This window comes from Ammodytes marinus (genome assembly GCF_949987685.1).
Source record: "Ammodytes marinus genome assembly, chromosome: 3".
Taxonomy (NCBI): domain Eukaryota; kingdom Metazoa; phylum Chordata; class Actinopteri; order Uranoscopiformes; family Ammodytidae; genus Ammodytes; species Ammodytes marinus.
This window is the reverse complement of record NC_137232.1, coordinates 16,549,456-16,572,418: the sequence shown is the minus strand read 5'-3', so window position 1 is coordinate 16,572,418 and position 22,963 is coordinate 16,549,456. Positions and strand designations below refer to the sequence as shown.

Sequence of the window (22,963 nt, the reverse complement as noted above, 5' to 3'; positions counted from 1 at the left end):
CTGTGGCAAGGTTTAGCCTAATGCCCTGTGTACGTTTGTGTATTTCCCATGTGTACATCTTGTGGTGACCTTGACTCATCTTCCTCACTTGCTGTAATAGTTTGTGACAGAGGTCCTTAGTCCTGCTCTCCCTCTGACTGCTGAGAGCTCAGGTCTTTCTCCAGAGTATCTCTCTCTCTCTCTCTCTCTCTCTCTCTCTCTCTTTCTCTTTGCCGTGCTCTACTGGAGGACTACAGATTCAGTTGCCATGGCAGCAGTAACCGACATCACTTAGTGTAACTGAAGTCAATGATAGTCCTAGCTCTCGCTGCAGAGCCCATGCTAATGCCTAACTTATATTTCAGATGAGGAATAAAACAAACGGAAGAAAATAAATGTGATTATAATTCTATATTTATATTTTGTTCTTGAACCCAACTGCCTGTGGTTTCATTTTTTTCCTTAATTTTTCTCTCTATTCCAGTGCCTTTTTTGAAGTGGACCCGTGTCCACTACGCCAGCAGGGACTGACACCTCCTGAGCTCAAAGCTTTTAGCTCCCTGACAGCAATACAGGCAGCCTCCAGAGGTGCAGGCCAGTGTCTTAGGCAAGGACATTTATGTTAACCATCTATTCTAGACCCCTTGTACCATGCCATTCTGTCACCCCTCTGCTATATTTTCCCAGGGTGCTGGAAGGCAGAATACACTACACACTCATACAAACCCTAAACCAATCCTTGAACCTCCTCTCCCTCATCTCAGCTGGCAAAACAAGCTCCTACTCTCCTTGTGTTGCCTAGTGTCTGTGTGTGTGTGTGTGTGTGTGTGTGTCTACACACAGAGATATGTTGCAGCTCCAAGTCGTATCTCTGCTTGTATACAGTCTGAGTTGTGTGGCTGGCTGCATGACTTCAGCTCACTGTTTCTCCGAGGTGCTTAGATACTGTCAGCCAAGCAGCATGTAGTGAGTGTGTAGAAGATAAGAAACTTCTTCTCTGCAGTGTGGGAACAACTGTGAGCCCATGTGCAGGCCTGGTAACATGCCACACACAACAAATAATGCAAACAATTCCAAAAGAAGTATGTGTTTGAATGGCTTTCAACAACATCAAATATTCTCTTAGTGGCCTCTGCAGTGATAGCAACCCTATGTGTATATCTGTCTTGGTTTGCATACTCTGAAATGTGTTGGTTACCTTCTGCACCCACCAGCCTGGCTACTCACTTACTGTTAGCTGTGTGCACTGGATCTACTGTGACGATCTCTCTACTCTTTTCCTGTCTTAGCCTTGACGGAAGGGCCACACCGCTTCATCGCTTACATTTTTACTCAAATTCCGGTGTCTAATTTCTTATTTTGTGACTTCTTTTTTGATTTTTAACAGCATTACTACAAAGCTGGAGAGGGCATTGGAGAAGGTGGCCCCCTTGCTGAGAGAGACCTTTGTAGACTTTGCACCCTTCCTGTCGCGCACCCTGCTGGGCAGCCATGGGCAGGAGCTGCTAATAGAAGGTACTGATGTTGTAAAGTGCGTCTCTTTGCCCAAGTTGTGTGTATAATCCTGTCCGTACCACCACTGCATGTACTCCACTGGCTGTCTGATTGAGGGATGCACACCCAGTAGGTGATGACAGGAGAGTCACTCTTTTGCACACAAACTGGGGGGCTGTCAAAGTCTGATTAAATCTTGCTTTCCCGTTCATTCATCTTGTGATGTGTGGCTGTTTGGTTTCCTTCATGATTCAAGCCCACATATTTAGGATCATTCCTAGGTGTCGTATTTTTAAACATCAGTGGATCACAGTCACGACAAATGTCACGTTGAAATCAATGTTGAAACAAGCGTTGGCCTTTGCCTCGTGCCAATGATATTTTTAGTTCTCAAAAACCAAGATATGTCTCACCCTTTTGCTCAGTGTTAGAAGGGGATTTTTGTCTTTTTTTGTTCTCTTTTTTAAAAATTGAACAAATTGGTTTTCTCAGATGTTTTGCCCATTGTAGGAAAATCTGAAAGCTTTAGCTGTATTGAAATTGAAAGCACAGTGAACTTTTTATTGATGTGTCGTGTGCTATAAAGTATCCTGCAGATCTCCTACACAGTCTGATCCAAATACGTTTAGTTTGGAAATAAAATGAAGTATAGTCACTTATTGAGACCTTGTTTCAATTTCAATCACGTCTCAAAAATAATGCAATCATGGTTTGTTGATTTTAGTGACATACTAGCATTGCAAGTAAAACCATGACTCATGCATGTTCTAATTCTCTGTTACAATTAAAAACGTTTGAGATTAATGTCTTTAGCATAACAGTCTCATTATTTTGTTTTGAAAGGGGCTACGGCAGTCACATTGTTTATATTTAAAGTGCTGTTCTGACTGGCTCGCTTGTACACAGTGTTTACAGAGGTGGGTGATCGTTTTGTCTGCATTCTGCTCTGGGCTCTAGTCTTACTTTGTGCTGGCTGTGTGAAGGCTCCAGGTTGGCAGAGTCCCACAGTGCTACTTGTGCCTAACCTCAGGGAGCGTCTGCCTTCATGTGTGTGCTCTGTCACTCTATTCCAATAGCTTGTTTTGGCTTGTATTCTCAAGAGCGCACCGCCACCACAGAAAGCGCGTGCACGTGTGTGTGTGTGTGTGTGAGAGAGACTGAGTGTGTCTGCAGGCATGTGTGTGTGTATATGTGTGCACACTGCAGAATAAATGTGTGTGGCCTCACATTTGTTGACTTGCAGTTTGCACAAAGTGAAATGATATCTGTGCCATTTTGTTTCTGACTGCCAAAGTCTTTTCTTTTAAATGTCTAAGCTAAACCCATTAGATTCAGAAGACTTTGCAGAGGATGACAGCAGGCTGAAGGAATGCACTCCCGTGACTTTATTAAAGCCGCTTCTTGAAAGAAGTTGTCTGACACATGTCCGCTTCCCTGAAAATAGTTTATTTGTATACTTGTTATACTGCCAGTTACCTTTGAGAATGGCTGAATAATTTTATTGTTGCCAACAATTGAACGATTTGAACAGTAAAATTTCAAGTATTGTATTACGTTTAGCAGAGATTAGTTGCATTATTAAGTGGGTAGATTTGAAAAAGAGTTTAAAATAATACAAATTTAATTTAATTTGATATTTAATATAGGTTTTTAAAACTAATACACCTTGGCGTGCTTACTCATGACCAGGGCCTTTTTTAATTTTTTTATTTGAAACAGTAAAAAGCAATGCTGTAAAGAAATCATTGGTGAAATGATGTATTAATTCCTTGCCTACAGTCATTTAAAGGACATATAAAGTACTGCTATGCTTTTTTTTAAGGTTTCCATGCCAGCCAGTAAAGTTCAACAAACGGGCAGTTTTCCCTCCATACATCATGCATATGGCGCACATACATACATACAGTATGTAAATAGCCATGTGGGTGTGCCATGCACTTGTAGCAAACGCTACTCACTCAAGCTCAGGGGAAGGGAATGAAATATCAGGTAGCATAGCCTTGACAAGTGTGAAAATGTCTGTTACCCTTTCACTCAAAGTCTGTCAGCGGACTGACCAAGCTGACAAACTAGAGCTGAGCTGAGAGTGTAACCCCACAAACAAGGTCATAGACAGACAGCTCGGGCCCCAGTGCTCTTCACCACACGTCTTTAACCCTGTCTGGGTCTGTGGAAGGTGCACCCTGCCATGGATTAAAGCAGGTTCATCAGAAAGGAAAAACAAACATACAGATATACCACATGCACTAGAACACTTCCACTTCAAGTCTTTCCTCCTTGCAGTGCGTGTGTCCAAATGCTTGAGCTGGCTTTGGCTGTTTTCTCCCTCTCTTTTCTCCTTTTTCTTCCTGACCCCTTCCCAGGCTCACAGTTGAAATACTGTGCTGTAGTGCAAAGGCGCTCCATTTACCAGTAATTACCAGCCATCCATCACTCCTTAGATTGCCCGGGGTCAAGCCCCCCTGTGCCCTGTGTGCCCCCTTTAGCCTCACCCTATTCCTTCAGTTCCCCCCCCCCCCTCTGAAGACATGTGGTCACTGCAGCAATTATGTTGAGTGCACCCTGAGCCTTCCACTTGGAGTTGGTGGGTTAGCCCTGCGTGTGAACACTGCCGCTGTTGTGATGCCTGCCGCCTGCTTCTGGCTGTCCCCTGAGTGGCCCAGTCTGCCGGCACATTGCACCACAATGCCACATTCACCCGTAGCCTTAACCCTGCCCTGTTTACAGGAAGGGGGACTGGCAGGCCGTGTTTAAATAGAATGCATTTAGTTTGTCTACCAGCACAAGGCCTGGGTCAGTTGGCCACCTGACTCCCGTGTCACAGCGGACTGACTTATGGCTCGCCATGTCACAGCTATAACAAGAGGTCAGCCGTGGCACGCCGTGTACAAGAGAAGGGGTCACTTCCTCTCCGAGTATTTACAAGACGCTCCCTTGGACAGTCTCCACTCCATGAATGGAGATGGATGTAGAATCAGTGACCAAAACATCCATCAATCCCTTTCTTCTGAATAGTTAGCATTTTCTGAAATATAGCTTTTTGTGCTGCATTTTATAGATTTCAAATGCAAAACGATGTCCATTTAATGTTAAAATCTAGTTATGATTTTAGTTATTGTCTTTTTTTTTGTCATGTTGTTTTGTTGCATATATGACAGACGAGTCAACAACTTTGAGAGTCATTGCATTGTCAGTGTGGGACTAATTATTTCTTTGAATGTACAATTTGAAAACAGATTATTTATTTGTAATTAACCAAATTTGATCTAAATGCAAAAGTAATAAAGAAATGGAAGTTATATTGCTCATTTCATCATTTTATTTACAGTGCAGTTATATAAAGGTGCGAATGTTGCTGCCTATGTTTTACACTGTTGAGTTTTCCCCCTCTGAAAATATTTAATTTGAACTACTTCCTAATTAACTTTTTTCTTCTAAGAGAAATTAGCCATTGTGATAACAGCCACTAATGCGTCCTATTTTTTTTTATTGTAGATGTTGAACTGCAATGTACAACTCCTCTAACAACATTTACTGAAACCTTATAATAAGAATATTTTGTTTTCTGATTGCCATCCTTGAAACAATAACAGTTGTGTGGCACAAAGTTCTTCTCCTCCCAGTCCATAATGAGTCTCAGCAAGTTGCATTCTTTCCTTTACTAATGAACGCACCTTTACTAGTTCTACGAAGAGAAGTGCAGAATACAAGACCAGTTGAAGCCATTGTTTCTGCAAATGAGTTTTTCACACCTTCCCTTGTTTCATTAGAGAGTTGTCTGCTGCTGCGGCTCAGCGTCTTCAGAATGGAGACGAGGGAAGGAGCTGTGAATGTCTTTGTTCGCTTGTGTGAGGGTGTGTGCGTGTATGAAAGTTGATAGTGGGGTGTGTGTGTGTGTGTGTGTGCGTGTGTGTGTGTGTGTGTGTGTGTGTGTGTTGGGAGGGGGTGCTAGAATGGGCTTATGAAAAAACTAATTAATTAAATTATGATATATACAAATTGGAATCAGAATTTAACAGGCTGACAAATTGATTGTGACGTTGCCTTAAATGAACCTATGCAAAAAAAAACCTTTAAATCATAATATAAATGTATGTCTTATTATTATCTTGTACTGCCACATACAATTATAAAACAGTTACAGATTCTACCCACAGCAGTTTGTTTTAAATACATGTAATAAAATACATAGTTAATATTTCATTCTGTTTTATCTCTCCAGGTCTAGTGTGTATGAAGTCAAGCACCTCAGTTGTAGAGCTCGTCATGCTGCTTTGTTCTCAGGTGAGTTTTTTTTCTTTCTTTCTTTCTTCTCTTCTTCACACTCTTCTTTCTGAGTCTTCCTTTTCCTTTTCCTTTTCTTTAGGTCCCATCCTCTCTTCCTTTCCTCTGTAATATTCTCTTTCTATACTGTGGTTCACTTGACACATATTTTCTGTCAAAGGTATGTGGAGATCTGTTAAGAGCTGGTTTCATCTCTTGAATATACATTATACAATCTGCCAAATTGAACATGGTCCGTGCAATAATAATTTGTATTCACCTTTATAACTATTTATTTTAAACAGACAAAAATAAGCTTAAATCAGTATTCTATCAAAAAACTGTAGACATTTTGTAAATGCGTATATGTATGGTTAATGCTTGGTTAAAGGCTAAGTACAATGTCCTACATTAAAGAACAAGTTATTTGATCTCTATTGAAACTTTCATTATCAGTGTATTTTTTCTAGTAAAAAGTTCCACAAACTAATTGTCCAAACTGATGGTCACACACTGCCACATGCAGCTCTCAATGACTTTCTCACTATACACCCCAGTGCTTTAATGGTGAGCCCTCCTTCTCCAGAATGAGCCCCAGCACCACCTCATGCTATGCCAGTGACTGATCACCTCCGAGCTTGACCCTCTGAGTCTCTTGTTAAGCCCTTGTTTTAGAGAAGGTCAAAGCCCCGATGTAGCAGTTAGAACAGGAGATATTTAACATACCTTCTGTCAGCCCATCAGTCTTGTGTCGGGAGCCCATAAGGAAGCCATTACTTGGTGCCTCTCTGTGGATCTAGACTGCAGGGCCGGAGCCTTGAGGAGATGGGTTGCCACTCTCTAGTGCGCTCCGTGGTATCCGCAGTCTAAAGCCTCTCTTCTGCAGGGAGCTCAGCCTCAGTTATATGGAGGCCATTATTCAGGGGCTTTCCGCCAGACAAAAAAAAAAGTACATAAATGGCCCAGCCGGCATTGAGTTATTGTTGCTCTTTTGAAGGATTTTGACTGGTTCCCTCTTTGTGTGCTGCTTTTCTGTCTGCAGAGTATCTTTGGTACGTCGCCTTTTCTCCGGCACTAGGATTTATTGCAGATGAGAGCGTCAGCATGCTGTTAAGGGGGTCTGAGTCCCCCCCCCCCCCCCCTACACAGATAGCATTACTGCGGCTCCATAGGTCTCCTGCCATTAGTGGCTCGAGGGATGAAACCCAGGCTGAGATATCGACCAGACACCGAGGCCTTGAAACTGGACCGTATAGCATTGGTGTCCTTCTACAACCTTACCAGTAGAGATGAGCCATTGCTTTGTATTCCAATACTGTACAATCGATAATGCAATCCAGTTATGTTGCCAGCTAACACGATTCAGAAATCATACTGTAATGTTAGATCATTGTTACCCGGGTCTTCTATTCCACTTTTGAAGCTGATATATGCGAGGCTGTTTTATCATGAGCAAATATAATGTTCTGTAACTGATAATTACATTGCGATACACTCACAATACAAATACTGTATCTCATGTGCAGAAAAGCCCACCGACTCATCTCGGATGCAGCGTGGGCTTTGGCTGACATCACTATAAAATGCCAACTTCAACGCGTCCCCCTCACATATTTCAACATTAATGTTTTAAGACAGCGAGGAGGGGCACTTAGCTGACCTTTAGTCCCTCTCTGTTTTGTGACCTGTCAGTTTTATGAATGAATTAGTGATAATGATCTGCCTCTTTCTTATTTATGCATACTAATCACAGCAATCATCATGTGGCTGCAGACACTATGTGTCTCTCCTCAGCGCGGGCAGCTGAATGAAAAGGTCAAGCAGCTCTGGTTCTTGTAACAGCTTAAACATACAGGGGGGGGGGGGGGATCTCGAGCGGAGCCACGGAGATTTAGTGATGGAAGGCCTCCAGATGTGGAGAGAGTATAACAGAGCAGATAAAAGCAAAAGGCTTTCTCCCGCACACTGACAGGTTGGATTGAAGCACCACAAATACGTAGTGCCTTTGCTGAATCTAGGGAAGATGAAAGTAGGAGGAGAGGAAATCTTCTCAAGGCCAACAAGCTGCTTTCTGGGTAGGGGTTAGGGTTAGTTGGGGGGGGGGGGGATCTTGGGTCCACAAAAAGTTGTGTTTTTTTTTTTTTAAGATACCGTAGATGGAAAAAGTGTTGCCATTGCCCCAACTGTACAACATTTCCCAGAGTTGCATGTGGTGTCAAGAAATTCTTCAGCAGTATACAGATTTGTAGCTAACTTTAATGAATTGTTTGGTTCTACCCAAAGATCTCCTGTATTCTTCAGTTTTATCGCTCTCATTATTGTTTTCAGCAGCAGTTTCAGTCTGTTTCAGCTGACCTCTCCCATCCCCAAAAGGCCAAAACTAGAGCAAATGCAGCTGTAAAAACCCCATCTTTTCCTATCCAAGTTACTAAACAAACCAAGAGGTGCTGCACTCTGATCATGGTCTGCATTTACAACAGGGATCACATCCCCTTTTAAAGCAGCTCCACGTCAGGCTTAATTCTCTTCAAATGGGCAACGGTGGAGTTTTTTTTAAATTCCTGCAATCAAAGGCAGCCACCTCTGGGAGCTCTGTTCTCTCCAGTAAAAAAAAAAGACAAGAAAAAGCGAGCCTCTGAAGTGCTATCTCGACTGTCAACAAGCGTACCTTAAGAGAAGACAGCAAAATTTGACTAGTTCATGCAATGCCTCCGCTGACCTGCTGCCATTATTTCACCCGGCAACGCCCAGGTGTCACATCTGCCTTGATTTCCGTATTTATTTTTATCACGTGAGCGCGCTGCAAGTGGAGCCTCAAAAGACTGGCTGTACATGATCCCTGTCCAAATCAAGAACAGCTTATTCCAACGGCAGATACTGTAGCAGAGGAGAGAGGGGGTCACGGGGAACATTTGGAGACCAGATGCTCGGCAGTTTGTCAGCACCATCTCCCTGATTTAGCGCATCGTAGGGTCAGACCGTGTGCTGTAGTGTGAACCGGTATGTGTCAGGCACGACAACTGTGTACAAAAACACATGCCCGTACATAATAATGTCAATGTCAAGTTAGTTTTTTTTCTGGTACTACACACAACAAATGCTGCTTACCTTGTACGGACATTGACATAAAACAAACGGTTTATATCACTGTTTTGCATGTATGAATATCCATATGTTTCCAATATTAATTACTGGCAAGTATTTAAAGGTGGAGTCAGTGATTCTGGAGAACTCTTGTTGTCAAGATCACTTTCTGTCCAAATCTGTGAATATCTCCTTAGCACACACACGAACACACACACACCACACTCACGGTGCGGACAGGTATCGGATCATGAGGAGATATGCACTCACTTTGACAAAAAGTGATTTTGTCAACAAGCGTTCCAGAATCGCTGATTCCACCTTTAATAGATAGACACTTTCAAAAGGACACTTCTATATGTGAATAGCCTCGCGTGGGCGTGGCACATACATTAGTAGACCTCTAGAATAAAAACTTTTTTCTATCATATTCCTCTGTTTTCCCTCCTTTTTTGAACTGTGGCCTCCTCTGTTCTCTCTTCCATTTGCACCTCAGTGAGGGCACACAGAGGGCCCGATTTCCCACAGTGAAAGGCGCGCTCTCAAACTGCTTTTTAATCATTTCCAGAGCATGTTGTGAGACAGCAAGTGCTGGCACTCTCTGGCCCAGGGCTCGGATCCCTTCCAGGCGTTTATATTCTGCAGGATTCAGTGATCCTGTGCTGGGTAATCTGTCACTGTAAGGGACTGGGGGAAATGGCTGTATTTAAGTGAGTGGATTCAGTTTCATCCCACAATTACATCTCTCCTGTGTTTACAGATCTTTTCACGGAGGAAGAAAGGGATGGTTACACGTGCTGGGCAGGATTTCAGCTTTTTATAGCAATCACTTTTTCCTCAAAGGATGTATGAACTAAAGGCTTTCTTTACCTACTTGAATTACACGCTATGAAATGTAATCCAAATTACAGTTGAAATATGCAATTTGGACGGTGAACTATGATTCGTGTGTGTGTGTGTGTGTGTGTAAGTGCGTGTGTGTAAGTGCGTGTGTGTGTAAGTGCGTGTGTGTGTAAGTGCGTGTGTGCGAGTCGTGCCTTTCTGGAAGATACTGTTGCATATTGGATCAAAGGGGTAGTATTCTGATACTCCTACTGCTATTTTTCATTACTGTGTCTGAATTTTTCAGAGAGGAAACTGGCCACAGTGACATCACATCTAAATTGACTATGAGGAAGTTATTATAAGAAAATAGCTTCTGAAGAGTAACAGATTGCAAATGATGTTATTTTTTCTTTCTTTCAGGAATGGCAGAACTCCATTCAGAAGAACGCTGGCCTGGCCTTCATTGAGCTCATCAACGAAGGAAGGTAACCTATCTGTTCACCGTAATACATCATATGAAATCACTCAGCTAAGCAAGCAGTAGTTTATTCATCCTTCCTATAAAATAATATATTTATTTTTTGGACGGCCATAAGATGGTTGTTGGACCAAGTAGCAATGTAGGCATAAATTAGCTCTAAACCTCGTGCCGGCTGGTCTGTGGCGGTGAACGGTCAATACGATTTTGTAAACTGGATGAAGAAACAATATCGACACTAAAGTGCGGTCACCCTCTCTCATTGTTTGCCTCTTTACAGTCTCTGCCTTTTTTACTGTACACCACAGTGTCTGTGTTTCTCTTTCTATTTGGGTGTGGCCAGACTCAGGGTTTTTCCTTATAGAGCAGATCAGGGGCGGCTTAGCGGCCTTGCCCATCTGCTGACCCATCTGGCCAGGCCTTCTCTGTGCCCGGCTCTGTGCTGCAGCCTCTAGCCAGACTCCTAAAGAGTGGCCTGCTGCTGGCCCTGGAACAAAGAGCTTCAGTCAGTACAGGGCCACACGGCGCTGTCCAGGGTGCTGCTGCTGACAGATACATCATGTCCCAGACTTACCCAAGCCTCTACACACCTGCTCTGCTTAACCAGAGAGAGCTAGGGGTAGTTGTTAATCTGTACGCCCTACAAAAAAGGCGTGGCTGAAAACGTGGTTGTATCTGCTGCATGTGTATACAGCAGGTAGGTGTGTGCTGTTTTTCTGTTTGAATGAATCCACCTGAAATAAATGAACGCAAGCTGATCACTTTTCTTCATTATTACCACTGCTCCTCTCTTGAATGACTGTAGCCGTGAGCCACTATCCATTGAGAAATGCCTCAGGTTTCCATGGTGATACAGTATATACATATACATACACACTGTATTATTTTCTGCATATACAGTAGCTGAACGTTTAAAGTGTATTTGAGCCGCGAAAGTAAAAGCAACCAGAATCACAATCTTGAGCCTACACTGTTTTTAAGATAAAGACAAAATATATGGTGCTTTGAGGCAGTCAACATTATATGGTTGAAAACACAATTTGATAATAGACAACAACAAAATGTATCACTTCCAAATAACAGTTTTTGATATGATTCTGTTAGATATGATTGGAGAGGTATCCCAAAATGTTCCCCTCTTTTTCATTTGCATTGACAAGGGAATTTTAGGAGTTTTCAACTGGGTTGATCATTGAGGTGACAACAATGAAAAAGGAAAAGAATCAGTCTTATACAGGCCGAGTGTGAATATGTGTATTGATTAGTGTTTCCTATCTCTGAAATATTAATGCAGAAGTGTTGTAGTAGCGAGCATCTTTTTTTCCATCTCCAAATATCACTTGACAGCGGGCTTTCTCATCTATTCTTGGTTTCAACACAAAGCTTGGCGTTGTCAGCCTCTGCCTTTGAACAGTGAACGTCTGTCTATTAATGAGTGCTTGTCAACAGTTAAAGAGGCAATAGCAGCTGATGAATGCAGCCACGGGATTACTGCCTCTCTCCTTGGGACAGAAGGAAAATTACAATCTGTATCAAGCACTGGAGAGGAACAGGGGAGGCTTTAATTAAAACAAAGCAGAGCCTAATGGTGTGTAAAATGGCATGTAATCTACACACAATAGTAGGGGTGTTTTTCAATTATTAAAGATACTGGGATTTAAATGTGAACGTGGGAGGAGAGGACTCAAGGCCTCCAGAGTCAGCCATGTGAGACGTTGTTCACGGCCGGAGTTGTGAGCGATACAGGCACCACACTGGGGTTGATGTTGTGGTCAGCAGGGAAGGGGATGCTCAGTCAATCAGGAGTATATGCCAGACATGCTTCACTGCTCTAATGACACTCCTTTCCCTCCTTAATGCTACAGAGGGATCTGTCACTGACCTGCAGCCTTGCAACATAACACAGACAAATGATGCTGTTTACTACTCTATGCTCTTTCAACAAGCACAATGTTGCACCCTCCCCACAAGCTGTATTTGCCTCAACCTTGCTCCTTCCTTTGGAGCGTCACCACGGCCACTATCATTAGATATTTTTGAAATTAAAGCCACAGTGTGTAAAGGGAATTAGCGTTTTTCAAAACAGACTTGATAGAAATTAAATATAATATTCATAGGTATGTTTTAATAAGTGTATTATCGCTCGAAAATAGCAGTTGTTTATTTTATTAACTTTGAGTGAGTGCTTTATATCTACATAGGAGCGGGGCACGCTGCCATGTTGCCCTGCCATTGTTATGCAGTAGCACAGAAAAAACAAACTTACGGCAGCTGTTGGAAGACGAAGAATAAGTACTATAGAATAAATAACTAAATAATAAATTACTAAATACATCCAAAACTCATCACTTGGTATTGTGGAAAGACTTGAGGCAGTGGTGGATGATGCCATCTTTAGTAACAAGCTCATCTTCCTTGATGGCCACCGTAGCTTATGTACATTCTCAGAACTGGGGGAGTAGTAGCAACATAATGTTGCAATCTATATTTTTCACTAATAAATGATGCTGAAATATACCTTTATTTCACACTGCACCTTCATTGATAATATATAAATGGTAAAGCAGAGTATGCTAAACTCTCTCTGAAATACCAAAGGTTGCTGTGCCATGCCATGAAGGACCACATAGTGCGGGTCGCCAACGAGGCTGAGTTCATCCTGAACAGACAGCGAGCGGAGGACGTCCACAAACACGCAGAGTTTGAGGTAAAAACTGAACCCTCCTTTTTTTGCACCTGAATTTGAATGATAAAGTTTGGTACAGCGTCAAATTATTACCCAAAAAGTTTACAAAATAGTTTTTTAATAAAAGTTTAACAGAACTTTTTCAGAACAGTGGTTCTCTAAATTAAAATGTTATAATATTCTGGCTTCAATCTTCTGATGAATTCTAACCTTAGTCATTTAACTGTATATGCTCAATAATCGTGTTCCTCTGTGTCCTCCCGAGGATTAACTCCTTGCCCTTTAAATTCCTATGAAATAATTGAATTACTATAGCATATTAATTAAGGATTTGGATATGAGTGTAAAGCCAACCAACTTGGGATATAACCTCCATATAGGCTACTGTATACTGTATACTTATATGTATACTCAGCCCAACCACATCAAACCACTAATATTTTAAAGATGAATGGAAAGGTCAACCAGGTTTAAGCAATCTGCTGAATGAGTCCTTCTAGAATTGAGTACTTAGCCTTTACTTTCTTCTAATTCTTGACTATATAGAAAATATGAATAGAAAATTAAAATGTTTCAATGCGAGCTTGTCCGAAAGATAGTACATGGTCCACTTCAGAAGACATGTACTGTGTACTGTGTGTGTTTAATCACACAGACCTTCACACACAAGCACAAAGACACACACACACACACACACTTCCACCACCTTTGTTAGCAGTGTGTACATGTGAGGGGTGATGAGTTTCTTATCTGGGAGAAGCAGCCATCCTCAAACAGCTGCTTGATATACAGTTCTTGAGGATCCTTGACCTGCTAGATAAACTGGAAGAGACGGCTAGATATGCAATGTCAGGAGAAGGGGGGAAGTGTACCTGGCCCCATCCGTTCTGTCTGCCAACTCACAGACAGCCCTACACTTTTCATCGCAGGTTCTGACGTTACTTTATTACCCACTCTTCAAGATTGAAGATTCAGGACGCAGACAAGACATTTTTACAATTAAGTTGGTGTCAAGGCGAGAGCGTCATACGCTCAAAACTGATAAATAACATTTGATATTTGTCACAGTGTCACGTGGGTAACGTGAGGTGACAAGCCGAGATTGAGTTATCCGCCTTATGAAGAATATCTTGAAGTATACTATCTGACAGAATTCAAATTTGATTCAGGAAATTCAATTAACTTCCAGCTTCTGTTAGCAAATTAGATTTTGAATATTAGCAAGACTTCCCTCAGGGTATAGAGCACAGTAAGATGATCTTAGTTCAGCCGCAAAGATAAGTCAGATGTGCCCCTATGGATTACTTTTAGCCACCTGGAACTCTAAAGAGATTTACACTGACTTCTAAAAATCCATAGCCAATATCAATATTTTTCACATTATGACCCACTCATTTTTACATAGATCATTTTAATTTATCATTCTTACAACTAAGATATCAAAGATAATTTAGACTATTGTATCATGATTTACCATTAATTACAGAAGAAAATATGTTCTAATGGTGAAATTTCTGGTTTTAGAAAAAAGCTGCATATTTATATTTTACAAAGGTCCAATAACATATTCCTTGATAAAATGTAGCTTTTGTTAACCTTGACAGACTACATTCTTTGTCATTCTATTAGAGTATTGTTTCCCCTTCTCCTCTTAATAGCACCATCCACCGCTACCTAGCAGGGAGCCTCATCTGTCCGCAGTTAGGGAATGGCCTGCCTTCATGTGCTTGCCATGATTTACAACACTCCTCCGAAGGGAGCAGAAATATATCTCTCAGCTGTCCACTAATATCTTTATGCACTCAAGTGTGTTGAATGAAACAATAACATTCTTCAGTGTGACAAATGCTCCATTAGAGGTTATATATTAGTCTGGCCTTTATTCAACTTAAAACATTCTCAAACGCTATTAAGTACAATGTCAGACGTCACTTTTTGGCACACTGGAATATACTGTACGGAAAGCCATACATATACAATGAGGTTCACACTTTGCTTTGCTTTTTTTCCCAAATCTCAAATCAGTCCAACTGTGCCCAATACGCGGCTGACAGAAAGGAAGAAGAGAAGATGTGTGACCACCTGATCAGCGCCGCTAAACATCGAGACCATGTGACGGCCAACCAGTTAAAGCAGAAAATTGTCAACATCCTCACCAACAAGCACGGTGCCTGGGGGACGCTGGCCCAGAGGTAAGCCCTGCCTCACACTAGGTTCACCTTCAGAGCAGCACAGGGGGGGCCATGTTATGTCTTCCACATGAACCATAGCTTCTCATTGTTACATTCAACCTTAAGGACTAAAAGTTACCTGGTCTCTGCAGTGATGGGATTGGACCACCGGTTAATGTCATTTTTCCCAGGGATCCGATAGGGTCAGCGATCAGGTCAGCAAACGCAATTACAGCGTGGAGTGGCTTAATCCCCCGGGGAGAGCTGATTGGCCAGTCCAAAACCGACAAGACCAGGATATAGAGAGGAAGGGGAAGAAGAAAGTGGGGGGTTGGGGGGTGTTTCTGCAGCAGTGTGTTGTCCAGGCATTCATTGACCCTCTCTGTAACACAGCCCAGCACCTGGTGGTAGTTGCAGACTTCCCCCATGGGCCCTGTTAAAACAACCGCCGGGCTCTGCTGCTGCTCTGCCTCCCACCTCTCTCGCCTACATCCACATGGTCCCACAGACACAGAGTGGAGAGTGGGAAAGATCAAGAGCTAGACAAACAGAGGTGTTACAACATACTGTTTGTATTTTGAACTCTGTAGCTAAGAGCTGAGAATGTAACAGATGAAACAACGTGCATGCAATTGTTATAAATACATGACGAAGGGAGTTTCAGCTGCTGCTTGGAAAGGAGTCTATATCGGGGTTTATTTACCATGCAAAAAAATAAAAGAATAATAATGCAGGTGAGATGCAGACATTTACTGTAAAATAATATAATGTTCACTCAAACTTTGACCCAAATACCTTTTGGAAATAGTGCTGTGAGCTGCATTCTGCAAAACCAGGCGCTTGAGAGAAAGTCTGCCACTTAAATACAGCCCACCGCTGTGGATTTGCCAAAACACATTTTGCCCCTTTGCTGAACAGAAGCTCTGTTTTTGTTATTTTTTTATTTATTTTTTTAAATACATTGCATATCTTAAACCATGTTTACCACTGTCAAGAAAACTATTCTAGCTGGTGTAATTACTTTGTACAGCAACATATTATGTATTTTACTCTCAGTAAAGTTCAAAGAGTTTATCCAAACCAAAGGATGACATAAGCAGCCTTATTTGGTTTCTTTTTCGTGAATTCATGGAAGATTAAGCGCTGTAGCTGATGTCTATTTACGCCAGGATTGTATTGGCAAAATTCATTCGGTTTTTTAGTTCTAAGAAACCATTCATTTGTTGCAATTTATTACTAGAATTACTACAGAATAACTGAAAAAAAGATTATGGTACAGATTCTCATAAAACAAACTGAACTTGAGCAGAAGTTCCCGTGACAAAATCTATTGGATTAAATTCTGGGCTCCTGTTCAAATATTTATGGAGCCCCTTCTTGGAGGCATTGCATTTGCATTGAAACAAAAGGTTATTGAGCGTGGGTGCATTGTAAATGATACGGCAAAACTTCCAACAAATTCAAATTTAATGGTAACCTGCTGGTGAAGAAAAATGATGCAATATGCGCACAAGCTCAAGGCAGTGTTGCAGTTCAGCAGCTTAGTCTTATTCAATGCTACATTAACTTTCCCATTTATGCTGCTCTTGTAAAATATAAAGCCCTCAAGCATTTTGAGGTGGCTGTCTGTTATGTCTGTGTGTGTGTGTGTGTGTGTGTGTGTGTGTGTGTGTGTGTGTGTGTGTGTGTGTGTGTGTGTGTGTGTGTGTGTGTGTGTGTGTGTGTGTGTGTGTGTGTGTGTGTGTGTGTGTGTGTGTGTGTGTGTGTGTGTGTGTGTGTGTGTGTGTGTGTGTGTGTGTGTGTGTGTGTGTGCGTGCGTGTGTGTGTGTGTGAGAGATGGAGAGAAAGAGGAAGGGGGAGAGAGAGAGACTTCAGTTGTTAATGTTTGTTTTCAACCTCTTGCCCAGAAATTGCTTTGCCTTTTGCTCCTAAATTGTGCCTGGAGACATGCCACAAGACATTTATCCTAGAAAGCATTATAAACAAAATGATTCTCAGGCGGGCAACATAAACTAGTATTTCTTACATGTGTATATATATTTTCTTATACCAGTGTCTTTAACTGTGCTTATTAGATTAATATGATCACCTGGTCTGCCAGTGGGTTGCATCTGTTTTCTTCTGTATTAAAGACGTCTGCATCTCTGAAGGCCACTCCATTTCGAGCTGTTGTTCTCTTTGTGTAAGAAATGACTTTGCGGCACAAACGACAACAGCCCAACGACACGGAAATGATCTGTGAAAGGTCTGAAAACAGCTACTCTGATTGAAGAATAAGCAGATCAGACCCTATGGTGCCCTGTTAGATCATACTATATGCTTGGCCCGATGATGAATGTCCCTCTCTATAGAGTCGGCATAGGAAAATCAATACTCTTCAAATTGAAACAGTATAGGGTCGTATTGATCCACTGCGCTAAATCAAAATGAGAAGGCTTTGATACATCTCTCCGAGACAGCTCCCCTGCCCAGTAATGACACACTATCAATTTTAGCTTTGCACTGATAAATCAAGTTGAAAATTGGATGTCAGAGTTTTTTCCAGGGGGAGAGTGATTTTCCCTGCCCTCTGGTCCCCTCTGCTGTTGACCCCTGAACCCTGCCAGTGGATTATAAAGTTCAGGCGCGTTCAAAGTGAAAGTACATGTCAAGGAGAGGCTGATGAATTCATTGAAAAATAACCTCCAGCACTATTCTAGCATGGGGACCACCTCACTGTGAAGATACTAGACACTGCTCAATAGTATATTACGCAGCAACGGTTTGTTTCACACTTGTCAAAGATGATGCATTTTTAAAGTGTGTTTGCACTAGTTAAATATTGTGCAGGTATTAGAGCCCTACACAGACACTCCTACAGTATGTACTACTTACATTTAAATATTCAAAATGTCAGCTGTAGTGATCCTCTTGAACCCTCATTTGCCAGCGCTTTTTAGGTCCTAATTGTTTTCGACAGAAGCATCCTAACAGAAATGTAAAAGGTGCCGAAGGAGACAAACCTACCTTTGTTCCCATGTGATCCTCCGTGTTCACCTCGGCAGCATCAGTGACAGCTGACAGAGGAGCCTTCACCGGCCCCCACAGCAGACCTTAACCTCACCTGACTAGTGTATCGATTGTCAACATTTCTTCTGTATAATTACTTTTTTGTAGCAGAGGAGAGAAAGGAAAATGGCGGCATATATTGATCCATGGCAGGGCCAGTGAAACAGCCGTTTCCCTTGACTAACACTGAGTTTCATCTCCTCTCACACTTGACGAATGGTGACAATCTGCGCGTGGATAATAACTTTGAGATAGGAATGAACCTTTTTACTCTGAATGTGCCCGCAGTATTTGGTCTCACCTGAAAGGGTTATCAATTCTAATAGAAATCTACTCACACAAGGGGCCATCCTCACAGACTCAGAGGGTTCCAGGTCTGATGACATCTTTGGGGTAGAAAATAACAAAAAGCCAAGGTCTCTGGATGAGTCTAACAGTATACACTAAAATCAACCTTACAATATATTACATATCATTTAAAGATACTCTTTTGGACATCCAGAATAGCAGTAAGGTGTTTAGTCTGAAATGTGCCCCCTTAAGATCAATTAAGATTAATAAGAATATAGTAGAATGAGGTTATCCTAGAAATCAATATAAAATATACCTCTAAGCGCCAATTTTGCAGTTTTCCTTTCTGCCCACTCCACCAAATCGTTTTGTAGACTGAGCCAGTCCTCTGCATACAAGCTTTCTTTTTGCTCATCCCCCCCAGTATTCAGAGAGGGTTAAAATATGTAGCGCCTTTTCAAAACAGCTTGCTAATAATAATTATGTTTTTTTTAAATTCTCCAGTTAATGAAATGCTATTTAAAACATGATGCTCTCTTTGTTCTTTGCAAGCTGATATTCTCTGGTCTTGCATTTGTTCTTGACCTACACTGGGCTTCCATTCCCTTGGGGCACTCTTAACCTTGCACACTGTGCTAATTATCTCTGGAAAGAGGCCCATTCACACAATCATTAATTTCATCGGGTGTGTTGAAACTGAGCTGGGCATCGCCTTGACTGTGCCCCCATTTCCGATGAAAGATGGAGGATCCACAAAGCTGGCGATTCGGGGGGAGTTCACCCTCCAGTACAGTACAGCTCCTCATCCCTCGTCCCATCGCGTATATACTGTACGTCTGTCTCCATGACACCAGATGACTTGGAGTGAATCTGGTTGCCTCTGTGTTGTTTTCCCTTTTGTCTCGGTCCAACACCCATTCATCAGTGTGTCTCTTCTCTATCTCTCAATCTACAAAAGGAATGCCATATCCAATAACTAGAAGCATTTTGATTGTAATTTGGTTTCATCAACGCCTGCAACCATGTTGAGTTTAACGATGATGGCAAAAGGCAAAATGAATGAGATGAAAGTCGTGTGTACCGTTTCCAGCTCTCTGTGATAATCCGATCACGATGTTGGCGATACAGTCCCTGAATACTAGGCATTCGACAGACGCATGATCAAACTTGATGTGTTTTTATAGAGGGAATTACAGTGTTGTTGTTTTTTTCTTAGTTTAGAGGGGTTACTTTGAAAGCAGTGAGCTGAGAAAGGCTCATCGCCATATGGTTGCCAGTCATCACCATGTTCTGATGTGCAGTGTCTTTTTTTGTTGGTATTTGCTTTTATCTTGCAGCAGCTTAAATGTGGAATGTTACAAAAAGAAATACATACCAAAAAGAATGCACTGGTTGACAGAAAATGTTTTAGCATTTCTGCGCTTTGGTTTTTGAGTGTCTGCTGCTGGCTCCCTGATGGTTTTCATGATGTGTGGAATCCCGATCATTAAAGATACGCATATGTGGTTGTAGTTTCCATGGGATCAAAGGACCGGTTCAATGGTTTAATTTAAAAAAATTATAGTTTAAATTTTTTTTTTTTTTTTACTGTTTCATCACTACTTTGAGATGCCGCAACACTTGCATCTCTAGCTAATTCCTCCGTTTTGCAATTCATAGCCAGAGCCTGTTGGGAAAACTGAAAACCCAAAGAAAAGACCACTTGTCCTCAGAGTAAAAAAACTAAAACTTGACATCTTTTCAGTGTCCCAGTGTGTGTGTGTGGGTGTGGGTGTGTGTGTATGCGTGTGTGTGTGTTTGATAGAAACCAGTCACTGCGCCCTTTGAATAGAATTGTCACTGATTACTGGCATTTATTATAATTACCCCTACTCATGTCAGCAATGGAAGCTTTTAAAAGGAGTGTAATGGTGTTTTATTGAATCATCATGTCCCTGTCCTTCCTCCCAACTTCCTCACACAAATCTCCTCCGAGCAGAAATAGAATAATAAAAGAAATATTTTGCAATGATATCTTCATCTGCCTGTGCATGTTTCAGTGAGCCATTCTGGTTTAAATGAATGCACTTTTAACCTGGTCACGGCACAGGATTTTTTTTTCTTCTACTGGCTGTTCTACTCAAACAGCGATATTATTCTCCAGATAATCAAAATAAAATGGGCTCTCTGCTGCCCTAATATAACAATAGCGCTAAGAATACATCACCCTCTAATCCAATATGAGCCCCTGTCAGCTGTCAGAAGTATGTCTCTTTTCAAGAATGATGTTATAGTTTCCCATAAAACTGTTATCAATTCCCTTTATATTTATTCTCCTCCCCATCTTATTTTGAATTGTACCTGTCAGCTTTCCTTTTACAAATAAAACACATTGTTTATTGGTGTGTGTGTGTGTGTGTGTGTGTGTGTGTGTGTGTGTGTGTGTGTGTGTGTTAGATCTGGCAACGTAAAAACCTCAGCGCCGGCTACTAGAGGAAAGGTGTTATTTAAATACCTATTTGAGGGAGAAGAGAATAGACGATAGTCCTCTTAAACATTTATCCTACAGCACTTAGTAAGTCTGAAGGCTTCCATAAATAATGGTGCTCCTGTTTCCTGGAGGTTATCAGTGCTGGAAAATTAGCTTTTAAAATGCGGTTTGAAATCCATTTGGGTGATTGATGGGTGACGGGACCAATACATTTTGCCAGTTTCGAGGAGGCGTGCGCACAGCCATTCTTTATGGTTGTCATGAAGCCAGACACGTTTGACGTGGAAAAATAAGGTGGTCTGGAGCTAGTACCTCTGCTTAATAAAGAATGCGACGATTGGTTGTTGTTCCACCAGACAATACTGATAACACACGTTGTATTGATGCTTCTACAACAGGAATTGTGTTTTATTTGCCGTCGAAAAACACATTAGTTTTTAGGTTTTGTAATATATAAAATGGCACAACTGGTTTTCAGTCACATATGAGTGAGGATGGCAATGCTTTGAAGACATGGCTGAGTTGTTTTGGGGGGCTCAGTGCCACCCTTTAGAAATGGCCTGTGTGAGAGCTCAGAAGCTCCCAGCTGTAGCCTGTAGGTCTCCGTCATGAGTGCAATCCTCCTCAAGTCTTTTTGGACCGCCCTCAGAGGGACGGTTCGTTCAGCGCTGCACTTTAGCACGGTCCAAATTCAGTCTAGCACTGACCACACAGTCTAGAATATCACAGGTCCTACTACTCTAACGGCAGAACACCACATTCAAACTGAAACCATCTGCCCAGGACAGAACAAAGGGAAGACACATCAAAATGTTGGCATCCCACTCACTAATCAGTCGTTATGACTTCAGGATTTGATTTATCGTGCTTTTGATTTCTCTTAAGGACAAATGAAAATATTTTTGGCTTGAACTAAAGTTGTACTCGAATGAGCTACCCTTCAGCCCACCAAATAAAATGCATCAAATGCAGCTAATACTATTATAAGGGAATCTTCAAAGTGGCGGATTTATCCCCCACCGGCATCTGCTGTCTATTTGAACTAAGAATTAGGGGGACATAATCTTCAACAGTAAATCGCCCGGTTGCCTGCAGTGGATTTAAATTTCTCACACTGTGTAATCTTGCGTTTACAATATCATTTACGTGGGTTTTTCTTCTTTCAACCCACTGACATCTCTCTTTTCCTCAGCAAAGCTTTGAGGGAGATTGACAGGGGACAAGCTCAAGGCGTTCAGTCTTGCTTTGCATACAGCGGCTCATGATACTTTATGCATACAATGAGAGCACACAAACACACACACACACACACACACACACACACACACACACACACACACACACACACACACACACACTCTCATTTTGATTGATACTTAACTGAAACTGAGCTCTTGTTGCTGTCAGAGCCCGGCTAAGTCTCCTGAGCCTCTTGATTTTTGACATTTGTAGATATTATATTCACGGAGCAAGCACCGCTGTATTTTGCGATGTGATCCCCTGTAACACTTTAATCTGTTTAGACTGCTTCAATACGGTGGCAGGGAAGGCGGCAGAAATCATAAAATGCAATAGACGGCTGCCTGTCTGCCAAGGTCTTACCGGATCCCTCACCACTGAAAAACCTCAGCTTGTATTTGGACACAGTTACCTCAACCAAGGGTGTATATGGGCTTTCTGTAGTTTTGTTATTTATTTATTTTGTTTATTATTATTGTTTTACAAAATGGAGGCAAAGACAACATTTTAGATAAGCATGAAGGGTTCAGTTATTTTAAAGCATGTTTTTCATGATTGTTTGATAAAACGCAATAACACTTTCTATGTGTGTTAAACTGTGTAGGTATTGGAGTGTTATGTCCTGTCCACACACACTCACATTTAACTGACCACAACTTACCTTTCTGTCGACTACACAACAACCATTTGAATCATCGCTATTTGTATGTATTGCATTGCCCTACCCTGTTTTGGGTAAATTAAAGCAAGGTTTATTTTGTTGCATTGTATAAAGGTTTTGAAATAGCTCCAGCTAGTGCACAGTTAGGACCAGCAGCACTTAGTAACCCTATGCTAGTGCTGGTGCTTAATGGTTTGCATTAGCCGCTAGCTATAAAATTATCCCAGGTCCTCACTAATGTTGGAATAATCATTAACAAAGATGGTTACCACAT

At 41.6% G+C, this 22,963-nt stretch overlaps 1 protein-coding gene across 2 annotated transcripts in view; it reads left to right on the top strand.

Moving 5' to 3' along the window:
• LOC307248537 (neurobeachin-like) overlaps positions 1 to 22,963 on the top strand; it is a gene marked incomplete at both ends in the record, with an annotated part of 199,544 nt that overhangs the window by 105,693 nt on the left and 70,888 nt on the right. The window contains 6 exons of one of the 2 annotated variants that reach the window (XM_080024947.1): positions 464 to 586; positions 1,367 to 1,494; positions 5,696 to 5,757; positions 10,066 to 10,130; positions 12,722 to 12,830; positions 14,835 to 15,001. In XM_080024947.1, coding sequence (XP_079881073.1) covers positions 464 to 586; positions 1,367 to 1,494; positions 5,696 to 5,757; positions 10,066 to 10,130; positions 12,722 to 12,830; positions 14,835 to 15,001 — 654 coding nt within the window. The remainder of the gene's footprint in view (positions 1 to 463; positions 587 to 1,366; positions 1,495 to 5,695; positions 5,758 to 10,065; positions 10,131 to 12,721; positions 12,831 to 14,834; positions 15,002 to 22,963) is intronic. The other variant, XM_080024948.1, reaches the window with a different exon arrangement.